The sequence below is a fragment of the Primulina tabacum genome, chromosome 2 (assembly GCF_025594145.1).
Source record: "Primulina tabacum isolate GXHZ01 chromosome 2, ASM2559414v2, whole genome shotgun sequence".
NCBI classification, from domain to species: Eukaryota; Viridiplantae; Streptophyta; class Magnoliopsida; order Lamiales; family Gesneriaceae; genus Primulina; species Primulina tabacum.
The window spans coordinates 45912794-45939218 of NC_134551.1; the positions used below are offsets into that span (position 1 = coordinate 45912794).

The window sequence follows — 26425 nt, forward strand, 5'->3', positions numbered from 1 at the left end:
GTCTTATTATTATATATTTGAACTAAAAATATAAAATTCTCAATCTACTAGACCATGTATTGTAACAAATATTTTTCTTAAAGTTTTCTTACTTTAATTTTGAACATTCAACAATAAAAAATTGCATCTCCTCAACACTTGAGTAACCAAAACTTTATTCATGATATTTTAATAAAATCACACATACTCTTTCACAATATATATACATTAATCAAGCAATATCTCAAATGAAATGAGCCGCCTCTCTTTCTTCCAAGGCTTGTCCCAAACAACCACCCGCTAATTGCTTTACGGCATTCGTGGCGAGGACATCCGTGGCGGAAATGATGAGCCTGTAATTAATACCATTAACTATTTGAGTTTCTCCTTTTCCTATCGACTCAAATCTTAACAAGGCATTGACCCGCTTGTTGTGCTCTTTCACCGCAAACTTCCCTATCTCAACCACCTTTGGGTCGGTCAAGTTACTGATCGCCTGCCAACCGGTGAAGGAGGCTTTGATCGAAGAGGAAGCAAGAAGAATTGAGAAGGGAAAAACAAGCAACGAGAAAAATTTGGGTGCCATTTTTTTCCTTGATCAGATCAATTTTATTTGCTTGTGAAATTTTTAGTGATTATTGGCGGGTTTTTATAGTGACAATGCGCAATCAAAAAGCATGCTTTGATGATGTTATATTGACACGTTTGAGCAAACATTATTTTAGCCGAATCTTGTTACAATTTTTTTTAAAGAAAGATAAAACTAGTTGAGATTACTTTGAAAGCGTACATGTAAAATTTTCAACGTATCCTTTTCATTTTCACAAAACTTTCTTTTAATAAATAAAAATTATGTTAATTACATGCATATTTCAATATTACCCGGAGGAAAAAATTCTTTCATTTGTGGTTGATTTTGGTCATATAAATTTGGGATCACAAATAAGAGTTAGGTACTGGGTCTCTTCTAAAATGACGTTTACTTTAAATGATTAACTTGAAATATGATTTATTAATCGCGATGTGTTTGCTTACAAAAACAAAAATGTCTTAAACTCAAATGTTGTTAATGATTGAATTTGGACATGATTTTTAGTCCTTAATTTCAATAAAGATAAATATATTATATTTTGTATAAGTGGAAATAAACAATGGTATTCTTACTAGGTCTTTGTTTTGTCACACACACACACACACACACACACACACGTTGGTTTATTTTGCTTAACATTGAACAATATTAAAGCGACACTTTAATAATATGAATCAAATGCACAATCCAACTAACTAAACTAAGTTTGCGCTTGTCTAATATATTAAATTTTTTTCTAGAAATTCGTTACTTAATGGATTGTACTCATGGTAGAAAGATATTTAAAGAAATTATTTAATTTTGGATATTCTAAATAGTTGTTTAAATATATCATTAAAGGGTTTGATGTCATTAAAAAATTTTGTGACATGATTTCATAAGTTAAGTTTACAAGATAGAGATCCTAATTAGGTCACAAATGAAAAATATTACTTTTTATGCAAAAAATATTCCTTATTATTGCAAACATAGGATTGGTTTACTCGTCTAACTGATAAAGATCTCTAACATCATCTCACAAGAGATGTACTATTGTTGTTAATGGTGTTCACAATGTGGTTAACCTAATTTCATCCGCAATCTTTGTGCGTCAATCATCACATTTTAATCAATCTGATTTTCATAAAAAATGTTTTTTTAAAGCTCGGAACCTTGAATTTAAGATCTCGTCTCAAATTTGAATTTGAGGTTGATAAATTGTTTGTTTGTTTTTTAAGTATGTCATATTCATGGAAAAATTGTATCTCCAATTAAATGAAATTTACAACTTTATTTTCTAAAACGATTAAAATAGATATTTTGTAGCGTATCCAATTAAATGATGACACACCTTACACATTGGGGAAATGAGGACACCACCAGTGCATGGGTCAAATAAACATAAGAGTTTATCAAATTTGACATAAACTGATTTTTTTTTTTTTTTGGAGTTAATGGTGTGTGATTTTACAGTTAGGTCCTTGAGATTTTTGTATTTGATAAGTTACGAATTATCAGATTTTTTTAAAAAAATATGTTTTCATAATATTGAATTTGCATCCAAATCATTTTGTGAGCCGATCAGTGATTTCAGTTCCTTTCTTAACATAAATTAATAAATTAATGAGTTTTTCTAAAATGATTTAATGATGTCTTATTATTATATATTTGAACTAAAAATATAAAATTCTCAATCTACTAGACCATGTATTGTAACAAATATTTTTCTTAAAGTTTTCTTACTTTAATTTTGAACATTCAACAATAAAAATTGCACCTCCTCAACACTTGAGTAACCAAAACTTTATTCATGATATTTTAATAAAATCACACATACTCTTTCACAATATATATACATTAATCAAGCAATTTCTCAAATGAAATGAGCCGCCTCTCTTTCTTCCAAGGCTTGTCCCAAACAACCACCCGGTAATTGCTTTCGGCATTCGTGGCGAGGGCATCCGTGGCGGAAATGATGAGCCTGTAATTAATACCATTAACTATTTGAGTTTCTCCTTTTACTATCGACTCAAATCTTAACAAGGCATTGACCCGCTTGTTGTGCTCTTTCACCGCAAACCTTCCTATCTCAACCACCTTTGGGTCGGTCAAGTTACTTATCGCCTGCCAACCGGTGAAGGAGGCTTTGATCGAAGAGGAAGCAAGAAGAATTGAGAAGGTAACAACAAGCAACGAGAAAAATTTGGATGCCATTTTCTTCCCTTGATCAGATCAATTTTATTTGCTTGTGAAATTTTTAGTGATTATTGGCGGGTTTTTATAGTGACAATGCGCAATCAAAAAGCATGCTTTGATGATGTTATATTGACACGTTTGAGCAAACATTATTTTAGCCGAATCTTGTTACAATTTTTTTTAAAGAAAGATAAAACTAGTTGAGATTACTTTGAAAGCGTACATTTAAAATTTTCAACGTATCCTTTTCATTTTCACAAAACTTTCTTTTAATAAATAAAAATTATGTTAACTACATGCATATTTCAATATTACCCGGAGGAAAAAATTCTTTCATTTGTGGTTGATTTTGGTCATATAAATTTGGGATCACAAATAAGAGTTAGGTACTGGGTCTCTTCTAAAACGACGTTTACTTTAAATGATTAACTTGAAATATGATTTATTAATCGCGATGTGTTTGCTTACAAAAACGAAAATGTCTTAAACTCAAATGTTGTTAATGATTGAATTTGGACATGATTTTTAGTCCTTAATTTCAATAAAGATAAATAAATTATATTTTGTATAAGTGGAAATAAACAATGGTATTCTTACTTGGTCTTTGTTTTGTCACACACACACACACACACACACACACACACACAAACACACTTTGGTTTATTTTGCTTAACATTGAACAATATTAAAGCGACGCTTTAATAATAAGAATCAAACGCACAATCCAGCTAACTAAACTAAGTTTGCGCTTGTCTAATATATTAAATTTTTTTCTAGAAATTCGTTACTTAATGGATTGTACTCATGGTAGAAAGATATTTAAAGAAATTATTTAATTTGGATATTCTAAATAGTTGTTTAAATATATCATTAAAGGGTTTGATGTCATTAAAAAATTTTGTGACATGATTTCATAAGTTAAGTTTACAAGATAGAGATCCTAATTAGGTCACAAATGAAAAATATTACTTTTTATGCAAAAAATATTCCTTATTATTGCAAACATAGGAGTGGTTTACTCGTCTAACTGATAAAGATCTCTAACATCATCTCACAAGAGATGTACTATTGTTGTTAATGGTGTTCACAATTTGGTTAACCCAATTTCATCCGCAATCTTTGTGCGTCAATCATCACATTTTAATCAATCTGATTTTCATAAAACATGTTTTTTTAAAGCTCGGAACCTAGAATTTAAGATCTCGTCTCAAATTTGAATTTGAGGTTGATAAATTGTTTGTTTGTTTTTTAAGTATGTCATATTCATGGAAAAATTGTATCTCCAATTAAATGAAATTTACAACTTTATTTTCTAAAACGATTAAAATAGATATTTTGTAGCGTATCCAATTAAATGATGACACACCTTACACATTGGGGAAATGAGGACACCACCAGTGCATGGGTCAAATAAACATAAGAGTTCATCAAATTTGACATAAACTGATTTTATTTATTTTTTTTTTTGGAGTTAATGGTGTGTGATTTTACAGTTAGGTCCTGGAGATTTTTGTATTTGATAAGTTACGAATTATCAGATTTGTTTTAAAAAATATGTTTTCATAATATTGAATTTGCATCCAAATCATTTTGTGAGCCGATCAGTGATTTCAGTTCGTTTCTTAACATAAATTAATAAGTTAATGAGTTTTTCTAAAATGATTTAATGATGTCTTATTATTATATATTTGAACTAAAAATATAAAATTCTCAATCTACTAGACCATGTATTGTAACAAATATTTTTCTTAAAGTTTTCTTACTTTAATTTTGAACATTCAACAATAAAAAATTGCACCTCCTCAACACTTGAGTAACCAAAACTTTATTCATGATATTTTAATAAAATCACACATACTCTTTCACAATATATATACATTAATCAAGCAATTTCTCAAATGAAATGAGCCGCCTCTCTTTCTTCCAAGGCTTGTCCCAAACAACCACCCGGTAATTGCTTTCGGCATTCGTGGCGAGGGCATCCGTGGCGGAAATGATGAGCCTGTAATTAATACCATTAACTATTTGAGTTTCTCCTTTTACTATCGACTCAAATCTTAACAAGGCATTGACCCGCTTGTTGTGCTCTTTCACCGCAAACTTCCCTATCTCAACCACCTTTGGGTCTGTCAAGTTACTGATCGCCTGCCAACCGGCGAAGGAGGCTTTGATCGTAGAGGAAGCAAGAAGAATTGAGAAGGTAACAACAAGCAACGAGAAAAATTTGGGTGCCATTTTTTTCCCTTGATCAGATCAATTTTATTTGCTTGTGAAATTTTTAGTGATTATTGGCGGGTTTTTATAGTGACAATGCGCAATCAAAAAGCATGCTTTGATGATGTTATATTGACACGTTTGAGCAAACATTATTTTAGCCGAATCTTGTTACAATTTTTTTTAAAGAAAGATAAAACTAGTTGAGATTACTTTGAAATCGTACATTAAAATTTTCAACGTATCCTTTTAATTTTACAAAACTTTCTTTTAATAAATAAAAATTATGTTAACTACATGCATATTTCAATATTACCCGGAGGAAAAAATTCTTTCATTTGTGGTTGATTTTGGTCATATAAATTTGGGATCACAAATAATAGTTAGGTACTGGGTCTCTTCTAAAACGACGTTTACTTTAAATGATTAACTTGAAATATGATTTATTAATCGCGATGTGTTTGCTTACAAAAACGAAAATGTCTTAAACTCAAATGTTGTTAATGATTGAATTTGGACATGATTTTTAGTCCTTAATTTCAATAAAGATAAATAAATTATATTTTGTATAAGTGGAAATAAACAATGGTATTCTTACTTGGTCTTTGTTTTGTCTCACACACACACACACACACACACACACAAAAACACACTTTGGTTTATTTTGCTTAACATTGAACAATATTAAAGCGACACTTTAATAATAAGCATCAAACGCACAATCCAGCTAACTAAACTAAGTTTGCGCTTGTCTAATATATTAAATTTTGTTCTAGAAATTCGTTACTTAATGGATTGTACTCATGGTAGAAAGATATTTAAAGAAACTATTTAATTTGGATATTCTAAATAGTTGTTTAAATATATCATTAAAGGGTTTGATGTCATTAAAAAATTTTGTGACATGATTTCATATGTTAAGTTTACAAGATAGAGATCCTAATTAGGTCACAAATGAAAAATATTACTTTTTATGCAAAAAATATTCCTTATTATTGCAAACATAGGAGTGGTTTACTCGTCTAACTGATAAAGATCTCTAACATCATCTCACAAGAAATGTACTATTGTTGTTAATGGTGTTCACAATTTGGTTAACCCAATTTCATCCGCAATCTTTGTGCGTCAATCATCACATTTTAATCAATCTGATTTTCATAAAACATGTTTTTTTAAAGCTCGGAACCTTAAATTTAAGATCTCGTCTCAAATTTGAATTTGAGGTCGATAAATTGTTTGTTTGTTTTTTAAGTATGTCATATTCATGGAAAAATTGTATCTCCAATTAAATGCAATTTACAACTTTATTTTCTAAAACGATTAAAATAGATATTTTGTAGCGTATCCAATTAAATGATGACACACCTTACACATTGGGGCAATGAGGACACCACCAGTGCATGGGTCAAACAAACATAAGAGTTTATCAAATTTGACATAAACTGATTTTTTTTTTTTTTTTTGGAGTTAAGGGTGTGTGATTTTACAGTTAGGTCCTGGAGATTTTTGTATTTGATAAGTTACGAATTATCAGATTTTTTTTAAAAATATGTTTTCATAATATTGAATTTGCATCCAAATCATTTTGTGAGCCGATCAGTGATTTCAGTTCGTTTCTTAACATAAATTAATAAATTAATGAGTTTTTCTAAAATGATTTAATGATGTCTTATTATTATATATTTGAACTAAAAATATAAAATTCTCAATCTACTAGACCATGTATTGTAACAAATATTTTTCTTAAAGTTTTCTTACTTTAATTTTGAATATTCAACAATAAAAAATTGCACCTCCTCAACACTTGAGTAACCAAAACTTTATTCATGATATTTTAATAAAATCACACATACTCTTTCACAATATATATACATTAATCAAGCAATTTCTCAAATGAAATGAGCCGCCTCTCTTTCTTCCAAGGCTTGTCCCAAACAACCACCTGGTAATTGCTTTCGGCATTCGTGGCGAGGGCATCCGTGGCGGAAATGATGAGCCTGTAATTAATACCATTAACTATTTGAGTTTCTCCTTTTATTATCGACTCAAATCTTAACAAGGCATTGACCCGCTTGTTGTGCTCTTTCACCGCAAACTTCCCTATCTCAACCACCTTTGGGTCGGTCAAGTTACTGATCGCCTGCCAACCGGCGAAGGAGGCTTTGATCGAAGAGGAAGCAAGAAGAATTGAGAAGGTAACAACAAGCAACGGGAAAAATTTGGGTGCCATTTTTTTCCCTTGATTAGATCAATTTTATTTGCTTGTGAAATTTGTAGTGATTATTGGCGGGTTTTTATAGTGACAATGCGCAATCAAAAAGCATGCTTTGATGATGTTATATTGACACGTTTGAGCAAACATTATTTTAGCCGAATCTTGTTACAATTTTTTTTAAAGAAAGATAAAACTAGTTGAGATTACTTTGAAAGCGTACATGTAAAATTTTCAACGTATCCGTTTCATTTTCACAAAAATTTCTTTTAATAAATAAAAATTATGTTAACTACATGCATATTTCAATACCACCCGGAGGAAAAAATTCTTTCATTTGTGGTTGATTTTGGTCATATAAATTTGGGATCACAAATAAGAGTTAGGTATTGGGTCTCTTCTAAAACGACGTTTACTTTAAATGATTAACTTGAAATATGATTTATTAATCGCAATGTGTTTGCTTACAAAAATGAAAATGTCTTAAACTCAAATGTTGTTAATGATTGAATTTGGACATGATTTTTAGTCCTTAATTTCAATAAAGATAAATATATTATATTTTGTATAATTGGAAATAAACAATGGTATTCTTACTACGTCTTTGTTTTATCACACACACACACACACATACACTTCGGTTTATTTTGCTTAACATTGAACAATATTAAAGTGACGCTTTAATAATAAGAATCACACGCACAATTCAGCTAACTAAACTAAGTTTTCTCTTGTCTAATATATTAAATTTTGTTCTAGAAATTCGTTACTTAATGGATTGTACTCATGGTAGAAAGATATTTAAAGAAATTATTTAGTTTGGATATTCTAAATAGTTGTTTAAATATATCATTAAAGGGTTTGATGTCATTAAAAAATTTTGTGACATGATTTCATAAGTTAAGTTTACAAGATAGAGATCCTAATTAGGTAACAAATGAAAAATATTAATTTTTATGCAAAAAATATTCCTTATTATTTCAAACATAGGAGTGGTTTACTCGTCTAACTAATAAAGATCTATAACATCATCTCACAAGAGATGTACTATTGTTGTTAATGGTGTTCACAATTTGGTTAACCCAATTTCATCCGCAATCTTTGTGCGTCAATCATCACATTTTAATCAATCTGATTTTCATAAAACATGTTTTTTTAAAGCTCGGAACCTTGAATTTAAGATCTCGTCTCAAATTTGAATTTGAGGTTGATAAATTGTTTGTTTGTTTTTTAAGTATGTCATATTTATGGAAAAATTGTATCTCCAATTAAATGAACAGGAAATTGGCCTTCAGTCCCCAGCCGTCGCTTTTTTTTGTGTTCAGTCCCTGGGTACTTTTTTAGTACCACATTTCCACATGTAGTGTACCAGAATTTGTATGACATAGTACCGCAATTTTGTGGGTAGGGAGTGAACCCAAAGAAATGTTTTGATTGTGGATTTTTCACAAACTTCCCCTTAAATGAAATTTACAACTTTATTTTCTAAAACGATTAAAATAGATATTTTGCAGCGTATCCAATTAAATGATCACACACCTTACACATTGGGGCAATGAGGACACCACCAGTGCATGGGTCAAACAAACATAAGAGTTTATCAATTTTGACATAAACTGATTTTTTTTTTGGAGTTAAGGGTGTGTGATTTTACAGTTAGGTCCTTGAGATTTTTGTATTTGTTAAGTTACGAATTATCAGATTTTTTTTTTAAAATATGTTTTCATAATATTGAATTTGCATCCAAATCATTTTGTGAGCCGATCAGTGATTTCAGCTCGTTTCTTAACATAAATTAATAAATTAATGAGTTTTTCTAAAATGATTTAATGATGTCTTATTATTATATATTTGAACTAAAAATATAAAATTCTCAATCTACTAGACCTTGTATAGTAACAAATATTTTTCTTAAAGTTTTCTTACTTTAATCTTGAACATTCAACAATAAAAAATTGCACCTCCTCAGCACTTGAGTAACCAAAACTTTATTCATGAGATTTTAATAAAATCACACATACTCTTTCACAATATATATACATTAACCAAGCAATTTCTCAAATGAAATGAGCCGCCTCTCTTTCTTCCAAGGCTTGTCCCAAACAACAACCCGGTAATTGCTTTCTGCATTCGTGGCGAGGGCATCCGTGGCGGAAATGATGAGCCTGTAATTAATACCATTAACTATTTGAGTTTCTCCTTTTACTATCGACTCAAATCTTAACAAGGCATTGACCCGCTTGTTGTGCTCTTTCACCGCAAACTTCCCTATCTCAACCACCTTTGGGTCGGTCAAGTTACTGATCGCCTGCCAACCGGCGAAGGAGGCTTTGATCGAAGAGGAAGCAAGAAGAATTGAGAAGGCAACAACAATCAACGAGAAAAATTTGGGTGCCATTTTCTTCCCTTGATCAGATCAATTTTATTTGCTTGTGAAATTTTTAGTGATTATTGGCGGGTTTTTTATAGTGACAATGCGCAATCAAAAAGCATGCTTTGATGATGTTATATTGACACGTTTGAGCAAACATTATTTTAGCCGAATCTTGTTACAATTTTTTTTAAAGAAAGATAAAACTAGTTGAGATTACTTTGAAAGCGTACATTTAAAATTTTCAACGTATCCTTTTCATTTTCACAAAACTTTCTTTTAATAAATAAAATTATGTTAACTACATGCATATTTCAATATTACCCGGAGGAAAAAATTCTTTCATTTGTGGTTGATTTTGGTCATATAACAAATAAGAGTTAGGTACTGGGTCTCTTCTAAAACGACGTTTACTTTAAATGATTAACTTGAAATATGATTTATTAATCGCAATGTGTTTGCTTACAAAAATGAAAATTTCTTAAACTCAAATGTTGTTAATGATTGAATTTGGACATGATTTTTAGTCCTTAATTTCAATAAAGATAAATAAATTATATTTTGTATAAGTGGAAATAAACAATGGTATTCTTACTAGGTCTTTGTTTTGTCACACACACACACACACACTTTTGTTTATTTTGCTTAACATTGAACAATATTAAAGCGACACTTTAATAATAAGAATCAAACGCACAATCCAGCTAACTAAACTAAGTTTGCGCTTGTCTAATATATTAAATTTTGTTCTAGAAATTCGTTACTTAATGGATTGTACTCATGGTAGAAAGATATTTAAAGAAATTATTTAATTTGGATATTCTAAATAGTTGTTTAATTATATCATTAAAGGGATGTCATTAAAAAATTTTGTGACATGATTTCATAAGTTAAGTTTACAAGATAGAGATCCTAATTAGGTCACAAATGAAAAATATTACTTTTTATGCAAAAAATATTCCTTATTATTGCAAACATAGGAGTGGTTTACTCGTCTAACTGATAAAGATCTATAACATAATCTCACAAGAGATGTACTATTGTTGTTAATGGTGTTCACAATTTGGTTAACCTAATTTCATCCGCAATCTTTGTGAGACAATCATCACATTTTAATCAATCTGATTTTCATAAAACATGTTTTTTTAAAGCTCGGAACCTTGAATTTAAGATCTCGTCTCAAATTTGAATTTGAGGTTGATAAATTGTTTGTTTGTTTTTTAAGTATGTCATATTCATGGAAAAATTGTATCTCCAATTAAATGAAATTTACAACTTTATTTTCTAAAACGATTAAAATAGATATTTTGTAGCGTATCCAATTAAATGATGACACACCTTACACATTGGGGAAATGAGGACACCACCAGTGCATGGGTCAAACAAACATAAGAGTTTATCAAATTTGACATAAACTGATTTTTTTTTTGGAGTTAAGGGTGTGTGATTTTACAGTTAGGTCCTTGAGATTTTTGTATTTGTTAAGTTACGAATTATCAGATTTTTTTTTTAAAATATGTTTTCATAATATTGAATTTGCATCCAAATCATTTTGTGAGCCGATCAGTGATTTCAGCTCGTTTCTTAACATAAATTAATAAATTAATGAGTTTTTCTAAAATGATTTAATGATGTCTTATTATTATATATTTGAACTAAAAATATAAAATTCTCAATCTACTAGACCTTGTATAGTAACAAATATTTTTCTTAAAGTTTTCTTACTTTAATCTTGAACATTCAACAATAAAAAATTGCACCTCCTCAGCACTTGAGTAACCAAAACTTTATTCATGAGATTTTAATAAAATCACACATACTCTTTCACAATATATATACATTAACCAAGCAATTTCTCAAATGAAGTGAGCCGCCTCTCTTTCTTCCAAGGCTTGTCCCAAACAACAACCCGGTAATTGCTTTCTGCATTCGTGGCGAGGGCATCCGTGGCGGAAATGATGAGCCTGTAATTAATACCATTAACTATTTGAGTTTCTCCTTTTACTATCGACTCAAATCTTAACAAGGCATTGACCCGCTTGTTGTGCTCTTTCACCGCAAACTTCCCTATCTCAACCACCTTTGGGTCGGTCAAGTTACTGATCGCCTGCCAACCGGCGAAGGAGGCTTTGATCGAAGAGGAAGCAAGAAGAATTGAGAAGGCAACAACAATCAACGAGAAAAATTTGGGTGCCATTTTCTTCCCTTGATCAGATCAATTTTATTTGCTTGTGAAATTTTTAGTGATTATTGGCGGGTTTTTTATAGTGGCAATGCGCAATCAAAAAGCATGCTTTGATGATGTTATATTGACACGTTTGAGCAAACATTATTTTAGCCGAATCTTGTTACAATTTTTTTTAAAGAAAGATAAAACTAGTTGAGATTACTTTGAAAGCGTACATTTAAAATTTTCAACGTATCCTTTTCATTTTCACAAAACTTTCTTTTAATAAATAAAATTATGTTAACTACATGCATATTTCAATATTACCCGGAGGAAAAAATTCTTTCATTTGTGGTTGATTTTGGTCATATAACAAATAAGAGTTAGGTACTGGGTCTCTTCTAAAACGACGTTTACTTTAAATGATTAACTTGAAATATGATTTATTAATCGCAATGTGTTTGCTTACAAAAATGAAAATTTCTTAAACTCAAATGTTGTTAATGATTGAATTTGGACATGATTTTTAGTCCTTAATTTCAATAAAGATAAATAAATTATATTTTGTATAAGTGGAAATAAACAATGGTATTCTTACTAGGTCTTTGTTTTGTCACACACACACACACACACTTTTGTTTATTTTGCTTAACATTGAACAATATTAAAGCGACACTTTAATAATAAGAATCAAACGCACAATCCAGCTAACTAAACTAAGTTTGCGCTTGTCTAATATATTAAATTTTGTTCTAGAAATTCGTTACTTAATGGATTGTACTCATGGTAGAAAGATATTTAAAGAAATTATTTAATTTGGATATTCTAAATAGTTGTTTAATTATATCATTAAAGGGATGTCATTAAAAAATTTTGTGACATGATTTCATAAGTTAAGTTTACAAGATAGAGATCCTAATTAGGTCACAAATGAAAAATATTACTTTTTATGCAAAAAATATTCCTTATTATTGCAAACATAGGAGTGGTTTACTCGTCTAACTGATAAAGATCTATAACATAATCTCACAAGAGATGTACTATTGTTGTTAATGGTGTTCACAATTTGGTTAACCTAATTTCATCCGCAATCTTTGTGAGACAATCATCACATTTTAATCAATCTGATTTTCATAAAACATGTTTTTTTAAAGCTCGGAACCTTGAATTTAAGATCTCGTCTGAAATTTGAATTTGAGGTTGATAAATTGTTTGTTTGTTTTTTAAGTATGTCATATTCATGGAAAAATTGTATCTCCAATTAAATGAAATTTACAACTTTATTTTCTAAAACGATTAAAATAGATATTTTGTAGCGTATCCAATTAAATGATGACACACCTTACACATTGGGGAAATGAGGACACCACCAGTGCATGGGTCAAACAAACATAAGAGTTTATCAAATTTGACATAAACTGATTTTTTTTTTTGGAGTTAAGGGTGTGTGATTTTACAGTTAGGTCCTTGAGATTTTTGTATTTGTTAAGTTACGAATTATCAGATTTTTTTTTTAAAATATGTTTTCATAATATTGAATTTGCATCCAAATCATTTTGTGAGCCGATCAGTGATTTCAGCTCGTTTCTTAACATAAATTAATAAATTAATGAGTTTTTCTAAAATGATTTAATGATGTCTTATTATTATATATTTGAACTAAAAATATAAAATTCTCAATCTACTAGACCATGTATTGTAACAAATATTTTTCTTAAAGTTTTCTTACTTTAATTTTGAACATTCAACAATAAAAAATTGCACCTCCTCAACACTTGAGTAACCAAAACTTTATTCATGATATTTTAATAAAATCACACATACTCTTTCACAATATATATACATTAATCAAGCAATTTCTCAAATGAAATGAGCCGCCTCTCTTTCTTCCAAGGCTTGTCCCAAACAACCACCCGGTAATTGCTTTCGGCATTCGTGGCGAGGGCATCCGTGGCGGAAATGATGAGCCTGTAATTAATACCATTAACTATTTGAGTTTCTCCTTTTACTATCGACTCAAATCTTAACAAGGCATTGACCCGCTTGTTGTGCTCTTTCACCGCAAACTTCCCTATCTCAACCACCTTTGGGTCGGTCAAGTTACTGATCGCCTGCCAACCGGCGAAGGAGGCTTTGATCGAAGAGGAAGCAAGAAGAATTGAGAAGGTAACAACAAGCAACGAGAAAAATTTGGGTGCCATTTTCTTCCCTTGATCAGATCAATTTTATTTGCTTGTGAAATTTGTAGTGATTATTGGCGGGTTTTTATAGTGGCAATGCGCAATCAAAAAGCATGCTTTGATGATGTTATATTGACACGTTTGAGCAAACATTATTTTAGCCGAATCTTGTTACAATTTTTTTTAAAGAAAGATAAAACTAGTTGAGATTACTTTGAAAGCGTACATTAAAATTTTCAACGTATCCTTTTCATTTTCACAAAACTTTCTTTTAATAAATAAAAATTATGTTAACTACATGCATATTTCAATATTACCCGGAGGAAAAAATTCTTTCATTTGTGGTTGATTATGGTCATATAAATTTGGGATCACAAATAAGAGTTAGGTATTGGGTCTCTTCTAAAACGACGTTTACTTTAAATGATTAACTTGAAATATGATTTATTAATCGCAATGTGTTTGCTTACAAAAATGAAAATGTCTTAAACTCAAATGTTGTTAATGATTGAATTTGGACATGATTTTTAGTCCTTAATTTCAATAAAGATAAATAAATTATATTTTGTATAAGTGGAAATAAACAATGGTATTCTTACTACGTCTTTGTTTTATCACACACACACACACACATACACTTCGGTTTATTTTGCTTAACATTGAACAATATTAAAGGGACGCTTTAATAATAAGAATCACACGCACAATTCAGCTAACTAAACTAAGTTTGCGCTTGTCTAATATATTAAATTTTGTTCTAGAAATTCGTTACTTAATGGATTGTACTCATGGTAGAAAGATATTTAAAGAAATTATTTAGTTTGGATATTCTAAATAGTTGTTTAAATATATCATTAAAGGGTTTGATGTCATTAAAAAATTTTGTGACATGATTTCATAAGTTAAGTTTACAAGATAGAGATCCTAATTAGGTCACAAATGAAAAATATTACTTTTTATGCAAAAAATATTCCTTATTATTGCAAACATAGGAGTGGTTTACTCGTCTAACTGATAAAGATCTCTAACATCATCTCACAAGAGATGTACTATTGTTGTTAATGGTGTTCACAATTTGGTTAACCCAATTTCATCCGCAATCTTTGTGCGTCAGTCATCACATTTTAATCAATCTGATTTTCATAAAACATGTTTTTTTAAAGCTCGGAACCTTGAATTTAAGATCTCGTCTGAAATTTGAATTTGAGGTTGATAAATTGTTTGTTTGTTTTTTAAGTATGTCATATTCATGGAAAAATTGTATCTCCAATTAAATGAAATTTACAACTTTATTTTCTAAAACGATTAAAATAGTTATTTTGTAGCGTATCCATTTAAATGATGACACACCTTACACATTGGGGAAATGAGGACACCACCAGTGCATGGGTCAAATAAACATAAGAGTTTATCAAATTTGACATAAACTGATTTTTTTTTTTTTGGAGTTAATGGTGTGTGATTTTACAGTTAGGTCCTTGAGATTTTTGTATTTGATAAGTTACGAATTATCAGATTTTTTTTAAAAAATATGTTTTCATAATATTGAATTTGCATCCAAATCATTTTGTGAGCCGATCAGTGATTTCAGTTCGTTTCTTAACATAAATTAATAAATTATTGAGTTTTTCTAAAATGATTTAATGATGTCTTATTATTATATATTTGAACTAAAAATATAAAATTCTCAATCTACTAGACCATGTATTGTAACAAATATTTTTCTTAAAGTTTTCTTACTTTAATTTTGAACATTCAACAATAAAAAATTGCACCTCCTCAACACTTGAGTAACCAAAACTTTATTCATGATATTTTAATAAAATCACACATACTCTTTCACAATATATATACATTAATCAAGCAATTTCTCAAATGAAATGAGCCGCCTCTCTTTCTTCCAAGGCTTGTCCCAAACAACCACCCGGTAATTGCTTTCGGCATTCGTGGCGAGGGCATCCGTGGCGGAAATGATGAGCCTGTAATTAATACCATTAACTATTTGAGTTTCTCCTTTTACTATCGACTCAAATCTTAACAAGGCATTGACCCGCTTGTTGTGCTCTTTCACCGCAAACTTCCCTATCTCAACCACCTTTGGGTCGGTCAAGTTACTGATCGCCTGCCAACCGGCGAAGGAGGCTTTGATCGAAGAGGAAGCAAGAAGAATTGAGAAGGTAACAACAAGCAACGAGAAAAATTTGGGTGCCATTTTCTTCCCTTGATCAGATCAATTTTATTTGCTTGTGAAATTTGTAGTGATTATTGGCGGGTTTTTATAGTGGCAATGCGCAATCAAAAAGCATGCTTTGATGATGTTATATTGACACGTTTGAGCAAACATTATTTTAGCCGAATCTTGTTACAATTTTTTTTAAAGAAAGATAAAACTAGTTGAGATTACTTTGAAAGCGTACATTTAAAATTTTCAACGTATCCTTTTCATTTTCACAAAACTTTCTTTTAATAAATAAAAATTATGTTAACTACATGCATATTTCAATATTACCCGGAGGAAAAAATTCTTTCATTTGTGGTTGATTATGGTCATATAAATTTGGGATCACAAATAAGAGTTAGGTATTGGGTCTCTTCTAAAACGACGTTTACTTTAAATGATTAACTTGAAATATGATTTATTAATCGCAATGTGTTTGCTTACAAAAATGAAAATGTCTTAAACTCAAATGTTGTTAATGATTGAATTTGGACATGATTTTTAGTCCTTAATTTCAATAAAGATAAATAAATTATATTTTGTATAAGTGGAAATAAACAATGGTATTCTTACTACGTCTTTGTTTTATCACACACACACACACACATACACTTCGGTTTATTTTGCTTAACATTGAACAATATTAAAGGGACGCTTTAATAATAAGAATCACACGCACAATTCAGCTAACTAAACTAAGTTTGCGCTTGTCTAATATATTAAATTTTGTTCTAGAAATTCGTTACTTAATGGATTGTACTCATGGTAGAAAGATATTTAAAGAAATTATTTAGTTTGGATATTCTAAATAGTTGTTTAAATATATCATTAAAGGGTTTGATGTCATTAAAAAATTTTGTGACATGATTTCATAAGTTAAGTTTACAAGATAGAGATCCTAATTAGGTCACAAATGAAAAATATTACTTTTTATGCAAAAAATATTCCTTATTATTGCAAACATAGGAGTGGTTTACTCGTCTAACTGATAAAGATCTCTAACATCATCTCACAAGAGATGTATTATTGTTGTTAATGGTGTTCACAATTTGGTTAACCCAATTTCATCCGCAATCTTTGTGCGTCAGTCATCACATTTTAATCAATCTGATTTTCATAAAACATGTTTTTTTAAAGCTCGGAACCTTGAATTTAAGATCTCGTCTGAAATTTGAATTTGAGGTTGATAAATTGTTTGTTTGTTTTTTAAGTATGTCATATTCATGGAAAAATTGTATCTCCAATTAAATGAAATTTACAACTTTATTTTCTAAAACGATTAAAATAGATATTTTGTAGCGTATCCAATTAAATGATGACACACCTTACACATTGGGGAAATGAGGACACCACCAGTGCATGGGTCAAATAAACATAAGAGTTTATCAAATTTGACATAAACTGATTTTTTTTTTTTTTGGAGTTAATGGTGTGTGATTTTACAGTTAGGTCCTTGAGATTTTTGTATTTGATAAGTTACGAATTATCAGATTTTTTTTAAAAAATATGTTTTCATAATATTGAATTTGCATCCAAATCATTTTGTGAGCCGATCAGTGATTTCAGTTCGTTTCTTAACATAAATTAATAAATTAATGAGTTTTTCTAAAATGATTTAATGATGTCTTATTATTATATATTTGAACTAAAAATATAAAATTCTCAATCTACTAGACCATGTATTGTAACAAATATTTTTCTTAAAGTTTTCTTACTTTAATTTTGAACATTCAACAATAAAAAATTGCACCTCCTCAACACTTGAGTAACCAAAACTTTATTCATGATATTTTAATAAAATCACACATACTCTTTCACAATATATATACATTAATCAAGCAATTTCTCAAATGAAATGAGCCGCCTCTCTTTCTTCCAAGGCTTGTCCCAAACAACCACCCGGTAATTGCTTTCGGCATTCGTGGCGAGGGCATCCGTGGCGGAAATGATGAGCCTGTAATTAATACCATTAACTATTTGAGTTTCTCCTTTTACTATCGACTCAAATCTTAACAAGGCATTGACCCGCTTGTTGTGCTCTTTCACCGCAAACTTCCCTATCTCAACCACCTTTGGGTCGGTCAAGTTACTGATCGCCTGCCAACCGGCGAAGGAGGCTTTGATCGAAGAGGAAGCAAGAAGAATTGAGAAGGTAACAACAAGCAACGAGAAAAATTTGGGTGCCATTTTCTTCCCTTGATCAGATCAATTTTATTTGCTTGTGAAATTTGTAGTGATTATTGGCGGGTTTTTATAGTGGCAATGCGCAATCAAAAAGCATGCTTTGATGATGTTATATTGACACGTTTGAGCAAACATTATTTTAGCCGAATCTTGTAACAATTTTTTTTAAAGAAAGATAAAACTAGTTGAGATTACTTTGAAAGCGTACATTTAAAATTTTCAACGTATCCTTTTCATTTTCACAAAACTTTCTTTTAATAAATAAAAATTATGTTAACTACATGCATATTTCAATATTACCCGGAGGAAAAAATTCTTTCATTTGTGGTTGATTTTGGTCATATAAATTTGGGATCACAAATAAGAGTTAGGTATTGGGTCTCTTCTAAAACGACGTTTACTTTAAATGATTAACTTGAAATATGATTTATTAATCGCAATGTGTTTGCTTACAAAAATGAAAATGTCTTAAACTCAAATGTTGTTAATGATTGAATTTGGACATGATTTTTAGTCCTTAATTTCAATAAAGATAAATAAATTATATTTTGTATAAGTGGAAATAAACAATGGTATTCTTACTACGTCTTTGTTTTATCACACACACACACACACATACACTTCGGTTTATTTTGCTTAACATTGAACAATATTAAAGTGACGCTTTAATAATAAGAATCACACGCACAATTCAGCTAACTAAACTAAGTTTGCTCTTGTCTAATATATTAAATTTTGTTCTAGAAATTCGTTACTTAATGGATTGTACTCATGGTAGAAAGATATTTAAAGAAATTATTTAGTTTGGATATTCTAAATAGTTGTTTAAATATATCATTAAAGGGTTTGATGTCATTAAAAAATTTTGTGACATGATTTCATAAGTTAAGTTTACAAGATAGAGATCCTAATTAGGTCACAAATGAAAAATATTACTTTTTATGCAAAAAATATTCCTTATTATTGCAAACATAGGAGTGGTTTACTCGTCTAACTGATAAAGATCTATAACATCATCTCACAAGAGATGTACTATTGTTGTTAATGGTGTTCACAATTTGGTTAACCTAATTTCATCCGCAATCTTTGTGCGTCAATCATCACATTTTAATCAATCTGATTTTCATAAAACATGTTTTTTTAAAGCTCGGAACCTTGAATTTAAGATCTCGTCTCAAATTTGAATTTGAGGTTGATAAATTGTTTGTTTGTTTTTTAAGTATGTCATATTCATGGAAAAATTGTATCTCCAATTAAATGAAATTTACAACTTTATTTTCTAAAACGATTAAAATAGATATTTTGTAGCGTATCCAATTAAATGATGACACACCTTACAAATTGGGGAAATGAGGACACCACCAGTGCATGGGTCAAATAAACATAAGAGTTTATCAAATTTGACATAAATTGATTTTATTATTATTTTTTTTTGGAGTTAAGGGTGAGTGATTTTACAGTTAGGTCCTTGAGATTTTTGTATTTGTTAAGTTACGAATTATCAGATTTTTTTTTAAAATATGTTTTCATAATATTGAATTTGCATCCAAATCATTTTGTGAGCCGATCAGTGATTTCAGTTCGTTTCTTAAAATAAATTAATGAGTTTTTCTAAAATGATTTAATGATGTCTTATTATTATATATTTGAACTAAAAATATAAAATTCTCAATCTACTAGACCTTGTATAGTAACAAATATTTTTCTTAAAGTTTTCTTACTTTAATCTTGAACATTCAACAATAAAAAATTGCACCTCCTCAGCACTTGAGTAACCAAAACTTTATTCATGAGATTTTAATAAAATCACACATACTCTTTCACAATATATATACATTAACCAAGCAATTTCTCAAATGAAATGAGCCGCCTCTCTTTCTCCCAAGGCTTGTCCCAAACAACAACCAGGTAATTGCTTTCGGCATTCGTGGCGAGGGCATCCGTGGCGGAAATGATGAGCCTGTAATTAATACCATTAACTATTTGAGTTTCTCCTTTTACTATCGACTCAAATCTTAACAAGGCATTGACCCGCTTGTTGTGCTCTTTCACCGCAAACTTCCCTATCTCAACCACCTTTGGGTCGGTCAAGTTACTGATCGCCTGCCAACCGGCGAAGGAGGCTTTGATTGAAGAGGAAGCAAGAAGAATTGAGAAGGCAACAACAATCAACGAGAAAAATTTGGGTGCCATTTTCTTCCCTTGATCAGATCAATTTTATTTGCTTGTGAAATTTGTAGTGATTATTGGCGGGTTTTTATAGTGACAATGCGCAATCAAAAAGCATGCTTTGATGATGTTATATTGACACGTTTGAGCAAACATTATTGTAGCCGAATCTTGTTATAATTTTTTTAAAAAGAAAGATAAAACTAGTTGAGATTACTTTGAAAGCGTACATTTAAAATTTTCAACGTATCCTTTTCATTTTCACAAAACTTTCTTTTAATAAATAAAATTATGTTAACTACATGCATATTTCAATATTACCCGGAGGAAAAAATTCTTTCATTTGTGGTTGATTTTGGTCATATAAATTTGGGATCACAAATAAGAGTTAGGTACTGGGTCTCTTCTAAAACAACGTTTACTTTAAATGATTAACTTGAAATATGATTTATTAATCGCAATGTGTTTGCTTACAAAAATGAAAATTTCTTAAACTCAAATGTTGTTAATGATTGAATTTGGACATGATTTTTAGTCCTTAATTTCAATAAAGATAAATAAATTATATTTTGTATAAGTGGAAATAAACAATGGTATTCTTACTAGGTCTTTGTTTTGTCACACACACACACACACACTTTGGTTTATTTTGCTTAACATTGAACAATATTAAAGCGACACTTTAATAATAAGAATCAAACGCACAATCCAGCTAACTAAACTAAGTTTGCGCTTGTCTAATATATTAAATTTTGTTCTAGAAATTCGTTATTTAATGGATTGTACTCATGGTAGAAAGATATTTAAAGAAATTATTTAATTTGGATATTCTAAATAGTTGTTTAAATATATCATTAAAGGGTTTGATGTCATTAAAAAATTTTGTGACATGATTTCATAAGTTAAGTTTACAAGATAGAGATCCTAATTAGGTCACAAATGAAAAATATTACTTTTTATGCAAAAAATATTCCTTATTATTGCAAACATAGGAGTGGTTTACTCGTCTAACTGATAAAGATCTATAACATCATCTCACAAGAGATGTACTATTGTTGTTAATGGTGTTCACAATTTGGTTAACCCAATTTCATCCGCAATCTTTGTGCGTCAGTCATCACATTTTAATCAATCTGATTTTCATAAAACATGTTTTTTTAAAGCTCGGAACCTTGAATTTAAGATCTCGTCTCAAATTTGAATTTGAGGTTGATAAATTGTTTGTTTGTTTTTTAAGTATGTCATATTCATGGAAAAATTGTATCTCCAATTAAATGAAATTTACAACTTTATTTTCTAAAACGATTAAAATAGATATTTTGTAGCGTATCCAATTAAATGATGACACACCTTACACATTGGGGAAATGAGGACACCACCAGTGCATGGGTCAAATAAACATAAGAGTTTATCAAATTTGACATAAATTGATTTTATTATTATTTTTTTTTGGAGTTAAGGGTGAGTGATTTTACAGTTAGGTCCTTGAGATTTTTGTATTTGTTAAGTTACGAATTATCAGATTTTTTTTTAAAATATGTTTTCATAATATTGAATTTGCATCCAAATCATTTTGTGAGCCGATCAGTGATTTCAGTTCGTTTCTTAAAATAAATTAATGAGTTTTTCTAAAATGATTTAATGATGTCTTATTATTATATATTTGAACTAAAAATATAAAATTCTCAATCTACTAGACCTTGTATAGTAACAAATATTTTTCTTAAAGTTTTCTTACTTTAATCTTGAACATTCAACAATAAAAAATTGCACCTCCTCAGCACTTGAGTAACCAAAACTTTATTCATGAGATTTTAATAAAATCACACATACTCTTTCACAATATATATACATTAACCAAGCAATTTCTCAAATGAAATGAGGCCGTCCTCTCTTTCTCCCAAGGCTTGTCCCAAACAACAACCAGGTAATTGCTTTCGGCATTCGTGGCGAGGGCATCCGTGGCGGAAATGATGAGCCTGTAATTAATACCATTAACTATTTGAGTTTCTCCTTTTACTATCGACTCAAATCTTAACAAGGCATTGACCCGCTTGTTGTGCTCTTTCACCGCAAACTTCCCTATCTCAACCACCTTTGGGTCGGTCAAGTTACTGATCGCCTGCCAACCGGCGAAGGAGGCTTTGATTGAAGAGGAAGCAAGAAGAATTGAGAAGGCAACAACAATCAACGAGAAAAATTTGGGTGCCATTTTCTTCCCTTGATCAGATCAATTTTATTTGCTTGTGAAATTTGTAGTGATTATTGGCGGGTTTTTATAGTGACAATGCGCAATCAAAAAGCATGCTTTGATGATGTTATATTGACACGTTTGAGCAAACATTATTGTAGCCGAATCTTGTTATAATTTTTTTAAAAGAAAGATAAAACTAGTTGAGATTACTTTGAAAGCGTACATTTAAAATTTTCAACGTATCCTTTTCATTTTCACAAAACTTTCTTTTAATAAATAAAATTATGTTAACTACATGCATATTTCAATATTACCCGGAGGAAAAAATTCTTTCATTTTTGGTTGATTTTGGTCATATAAATTTGGGATCACAAATAAGAGTTAGGTACTGGGTCTCTTCTAAAACAACGTTTACTTTAAATGATTAACTTGAAATATGATTTATTAATCGCAATGTGTTTGCTTACAAAAATGAAAATTTCTTAAACTCAAATGTTGTTAATGATTGAATTTGGACATGATTTTTAGTCCTTAATTTCAATAAAGATAAATAAATTATATTTTGTATAAGTGGAAATAAACAATGGTATTCTTACTAGGTCTTTGTTTTGTCACACACACACACACACACTTTGGTTTATTTTGCTTAACATTGAACAATATTAAAGCGACACTTTAATAATAAGAATCAAACGCACAATCCAGCTAACTAAACTAAGTTTGCGCTTGTCTAATATATTAAATTTTGTTCTAGAAATTCGTTATTTAATGGATTGTACTCATGGTAGAAAGATATTTAAAGAAATTATTTAATTTGGATATTCTAAATAGTTGTTTAAATATATCATTAAAGGGTTTGATGTCATTAAAAAATTTTGTGACATGATTTCATAAGTTAAGTTTACAAGATAGAGATCCTAATTAGGTCACAAATGAAAAATATTACTTTTTATGCAAAAAATATTCCTTATTATTGCAAACATAGGAGTGGTTTACTCGTCTAACTGATAAAGATCTATAACATCATCTCACAAGAGATGTACTATTGTTGTTAATGGTGTTCACAATTTGGTTAACCCAATTTCATCCGCAATCTTTGTGCGTCAATCATCACATTTTAATCAATCTGATTTTCATAAAACATGTTTTTTTAAAGCTCGGAACCTTGAATTTAAGATCTCGTCTCAAATTTGAATTTGAGGTTGATAAATTGTTTGTTTGTTTTTTAAGTATGTCATATTCATGGAAAAATTGTGTCTCCAATTAAATGAAATTTACAACTTTATTTTCTAAAACGATTAAAATAGATATTTTGTAGCGTATCCAATTAAATGATGACACACCTTACACATTGGGGAAATGAGGACACCACCAGTGCATGGGTCAAATAAACATAAGAGTTTATCATATTTGACATAAATTGATTTTATTATTATTTTTTTTTTTGGAGTTAAGGGTTTGTAATTTTACAGTTAGGTCCTTGAGATTTTTGTATTTGATAAGTTACGAATTATCAGATTTTTTTTTAAAATATGTTTTCATAATATTGAATTTGCATCCAAATCATTTTGTGAGCCGATCAGTGATTTCAGTTCGTTTCTTAACATAAATTAATAAATTAATGAGTTTTTCTAAAATGATTTAATGATGTCTTATTATTATATATTTGAACTAAAAATATAAAATTCTCAATCTACTAGACCATGTATTGTAACAAATATTTTTATTAAAGTTTTCTTACTTTAATTTTGAACATTCAACAATAAAAAATTGCACCTCCTCAACACTTGAGTAACCAAAACTTTATTATGATATTTTAATAAAATCACACATACTCTTTCACAATATATATACATTAATCAAGCAATTTCTCAAATGAAATGAGCCGCCTCTCTTTCTTCCAAGGCTTGTCCCAAACAACCACCCGGTAATTGCTTTCGGCATTCGTGGCGAGGGCATCCGTGGCGGAAATGATGAGCCTGTAATTAATACCATTAACTATTTGAGTTTCTCCTTTTACTATCGACTCAAATCTTAACAAGGCATTGACCCGCTTGTTGTGCTCTTTCACCGCAAACTTCCCTATCTCAACCACCATTGGGTCGGTCAAGTTACTGATCGCCTGCCAACCGGCGAAGGAGGCTTTGATCGAAGAGGAAGCAAGAAGAATTGAGAAGGTAACAACAAGCAACAAGAAAAATTTGGGTGCCATTTTCTTCCCTGGATCAGATCAATTTTATTTGCTTGTGAAATTTTTAGTGATTATTGGCGGGTTTTTATAGTGAATATGCGCAATCAAAAAGCATGCTTTGATGATGTTATATTGACACGTTTGAGAAAACATTATTTTAGCCGAATCTTTTTACAATTTTTTTTAAAGAAAGATAAAACTAGTTGAGATTACTTTGAAAGCGTACATTAAAATTTTCAACGTATCCTTTTCATTTTCACAAAACTTTCTTTTAATAAATAAAAATTATGTTAACTACATGCATATTTCAATATTACCCGGAGGAAAAAATTCTTTCATTTGTGGTTGATTTTGGTCATATAAATTTGGGATCACAAATAAGAGTTAGGTATTGGGTCTCTTCTAAAACGACGTTTACTTTAAATGATTAACTTGAAATATGATTTATTAATCGCAATGTGTTTGCTTACAAAAATGAAAATGTCTCAAACTCAAATGTTGTTAATGATTGAATTTGGACATGATTTTTAGTCCTTAATTTCAATAAAGATAAATATATTATATTTTTTATAAGTGGAAATAAACAATGGTATTCTTACTACGTCTATGTTTTATCACACACACACACACACACATACACTTCGGTTTATTTTGCTTAACATTGAACAATATTAAAGTGACGCTTTAATAATAGGAATCACACGCACAATTCAGCTAACTAAACTAAGTTTGCTCTTGTCTAATATATTAAATTTTGTTCTAGAAATTCTTTACTTAATGGATTGTACTCATGGTAGAAAGATATTTAAAGAAATTATTTAGTTTGGATATTCTAAATAGTTGTTTAAATATATCATTAAAGGGTTTGATGTCATTAAAAAATTTTGTGACATGATTTCATAAGTTAAGTTTACAAGATAGAGATCCTAATTAGGTCACAAATGAAAAATATTACTTTTTATGAAAAAATATTCCTTATTATTGCAAACATAGGAGTGGTTTACTCGTCTAACTGATAAAGATCTATAAAATCATCTCACAAGAGATGTACTATTGTTGTTAATGGTGTTCACAATTTGGTTAACCCAATTTCATCCGCAATCTTTGTGCGTCAATCATCACATTTTAATCAATCTGATTTTCATAAAACATGTTTTTTTAAAGCTCGGAACCTTGAATTTAAGATCTCGTCTCAAATTTGAATTTGAGGTTGATAAATTGTTTGTTTGTTTTTTAAGTATGTCATATTCATGGAAAAATTGTATCTACAATTAAATGAAATTTACAACTTTATTTTCTAAAACGATTAAAATAGATATTTTGTAGCGTATCCAATTAAATGATGACACACCTTACACATTGGGGAAATGAGGACACCACCAGTGCATGGGTCAAATAAACATAAGAGTTTATCAAATTTGACATAAACTGATTTTATTTTATTTTTTTTTGGAGTTAATGGTGTGTGATTTTACAGTTAGGTCCTTGAGATTTTTGTATTTGATAAGTTACGAATTATCAGATTTTTTTTAAAAAATATGTTTTCATAATATTGAATTTGCATCCAAATCATTTTGTG

The 26425-nt window shown here is 29.7% G+C and overlaps 11 protein-coding genes across 11 annotated transcripts; all 11 read right to left on the reverse strand.

The window, feature by feature from the left end:
- Positions 1 to 2407: 2407 nt before the first annotated feature.
- On the reverse strand, positions 2408 to 2764 carry LOC142537732 (cysteine proteinase inhibitor 5-like). Its single transcript, XM_075643226.1, has one exon. It carries the CDS (start codon positions 2762 to 2764, stop codon positions 2408 to 2410), a length of 357 nt encoding a protein of 118 aa, XP_075499341.1.
- Positions 2765 to 4624: 1860 nt separating this feature from the next.
- On the reverse strand, positions 4625 to 4981 carry LOC142537733 (cysteine proteinase inhibitor 5-like). The gene has a single exon (XM_075643227.1). The coding sequence runs from the start codon at positions 4979 to 4981 to the stop codon at positions 4625 to 4627; it is 357 nt and encodes a 118-aa protein (XP_075499342.1).
- Positions 4982 to 6833: 1852 nt separating this feature from the next.
- On the reverse strand, positions 6834 to 7190 carry LOC142537734 (cysteine proteinase inhibitor 5-like). The gene has a single exon (XM_075643229.1). It carries the CDS (start codon positions 7188 to 7190, stop codon positions 6834 to 6836), a length of 357 nt encoding a protein of 118 aa, XP_075499344.1.
- A 2023-nt stretch (positions 7191 to 9213) lies between these two features.
- On the reverse strand, positions 9214 to 9570 carry LOC142537735 (cysteine proteinase inhibitor 5-like). Its single transcript, XM_075643230.1, has one exon. It carries the CDS (start codon positions 9568 to 9570, stop codon positions 9214 to 9216), a length of 357 nt encoding a protein of 118 aa, XP_075499345.1.
- Positions 9571 to 11383: 1813 nt separating this feature from the next.
- Positions 11384 to 11740, reverse strand: LOC142537736 (cysteine proteinase inhibitor 5-like). The gene has a single exon (XM_075643231.1). It carries the CDS (start codon positions 11738 to 11740, stop codon positions 11384 to 11386), a length of 357 nt encoding a protein of 118 aa, XP_075499346.1.
- Positions 11741 to 13554: 1814 nt separating this feature from the next.
- On the reverse strand, positions 13555 to 13911 carry LOC142537737 (cysteine proteinase inhibitor 5-like). The gene has a single exon (XM_075643232.1). It carries the CDS (start codon positions 13909 to 13911, stop codon positions 13555 to 13557), a length of 357 nt encoding a protein of 118 aa, XP_075499347.1.
- A 1834-nt stretch (positions 13912 to 15745) lies between these two features.
- Positions 15746 to 16102, reverse strand: LOC142537738 (cysteine proteinase inhibitor 5-like). The gene has a single exon (XM_075643233.1). It carries the CDS (start codon positions 16100 to 16102, stop codon positions 15746 to 15748), a length of 357 nt encoding a protein of 118 aa, XP_075499348.1.
- A 1836-nt stretch (positions 16103 to 17938) lies between these two features.
- Positions 17939 to 18295, reverse strand: LOC142537739 (cysteine proteinase inhibitor 5-like). The gene has a single exon (XM_075643234.1). The coding sequence runs from the start codon at positions 18293 to 18295 to the stop codon at positions 17939 to 17941; it is 357 nt and encodes a 118-aa protein (XP_075499349.1).
- A 1833-nt stretch (positions 18296 to 20128) lies between these two features.
- On the reverse strand, positions 20129 to 20485 carry LOC142537740 (cysteine proteinase inhibitor 5-like). The gene has a single exon (XM_075643235.1). The coding sequence runs from the start codon at positions 20483 to 20485 to the stop codon at positions 20129 to 20131; it is 357 nt and encodes a 118-aa protein (XP_075499350.1).
- Positions 20486 to 22298: 1813 nt separating this feature from the next.
- Positions 22299 to 22673, reverse strand: LOC142537742 (cysteine proteinase inhibitor 5-like). The gene has a single exon (XM_075643237.1). It carries the CDS (start codon positions 22671 to 22673, stop codon positions 22299 to 22301), a length of 375 nt encoding a protein of 124 aa, XP_075499352.1.
- Positions 22674 to 24510: 1837 nt separating this feature from the next.
- LOC142537743 (cysteine proteinase inhibitor 5-like) lies at positions 24511 to 24867 on the reverse strand. Its single transcript, XM_075643238.1, has one exon. The coding sequence runs from the start codon at positions 24865 to 24867 to the stop codon at positions 24511 to 24513; it is 357 nt and encodes a 118-aa protein (XP_075499353.1).
- Positions 24868 to 26425: the final 1558 nt, after the last annotated feature.

Coding starts and splice junctions, on each gene's coding strand:
- LOC142537732 (XM_075643226.1), bottom strand. CDS start 2,764: ATGGCATCCAAATTTTTCTCGTTGCTTGTTGTTACCTTCTCAATTCTT.
- LOC142537733 (XM_075643227.1), bottom strand. CDS start 4,981: ATGGCACCCAAATTTTTCTCGTTGCTTGTTGTTACCTTCTCAATTCTT.
- LOC142537734 (XM_075643229.1), bottom strand. CDS start 7,190: ATGGCACCCAAATTTTTCCCGTTGCTTGTTGTTACCTTCTCAATTCTT.
- LOC142537735 (XM_075643230.1), bottom strand. CDS start 9,570: ATGGCACCCAAATTTTTCTCGTTGATTGTTGTTGCCTTCTCAATTCTT.
- LOC142537736 (XM_075643231.1), bottom strand. CDS start 11,740: ATGGCACCCAAATTTTTCTCGTTGATTGTTGTTGCCTTCTCAATTCTT.
- LOC142537737 (XM_075643232.1), bottom strand. CDS start 13,911: ATGGCACCCAAATTTTTCTCGTTGCTTGTTGTTACCTTCTCAATTCTT.
- LOC142537738 (XM_075643233.1), bottom strand. CDS start 16,102: ATGGCACCCAAATTTTTCTCGTTGCTTGTTGTTACCTTCTCAATTCTT.
- LOC142537739 (XM_075643234.1), bottom strand. CDS start 18,295: ATGGCACCCAAATTTTTCTCGTTGCTTGTTGTTACCTTCTCAATTCTT.
- LOC142537740 (XM_075643235.1), bottom strand. CDS start 20,485: ATGGCACCCAAATTTTTCTCGTTGATTGTTGTTGCCTTCTCAATTCTT.
- LOC142537742 (XM_075643237.1), bottom strand. CDS start 22,673: ATGGCACCCAAATTTTTCTCGTTGATTGTTGTTGCCTTCTCAATTCTT.
- LOC142537743 (XM_075643238.1), bottom strand. CDS start 24,867: ATGGCACCCAAATTTTTCTTGTTGCTTGTTGTTACCTTCTCAATTCTT.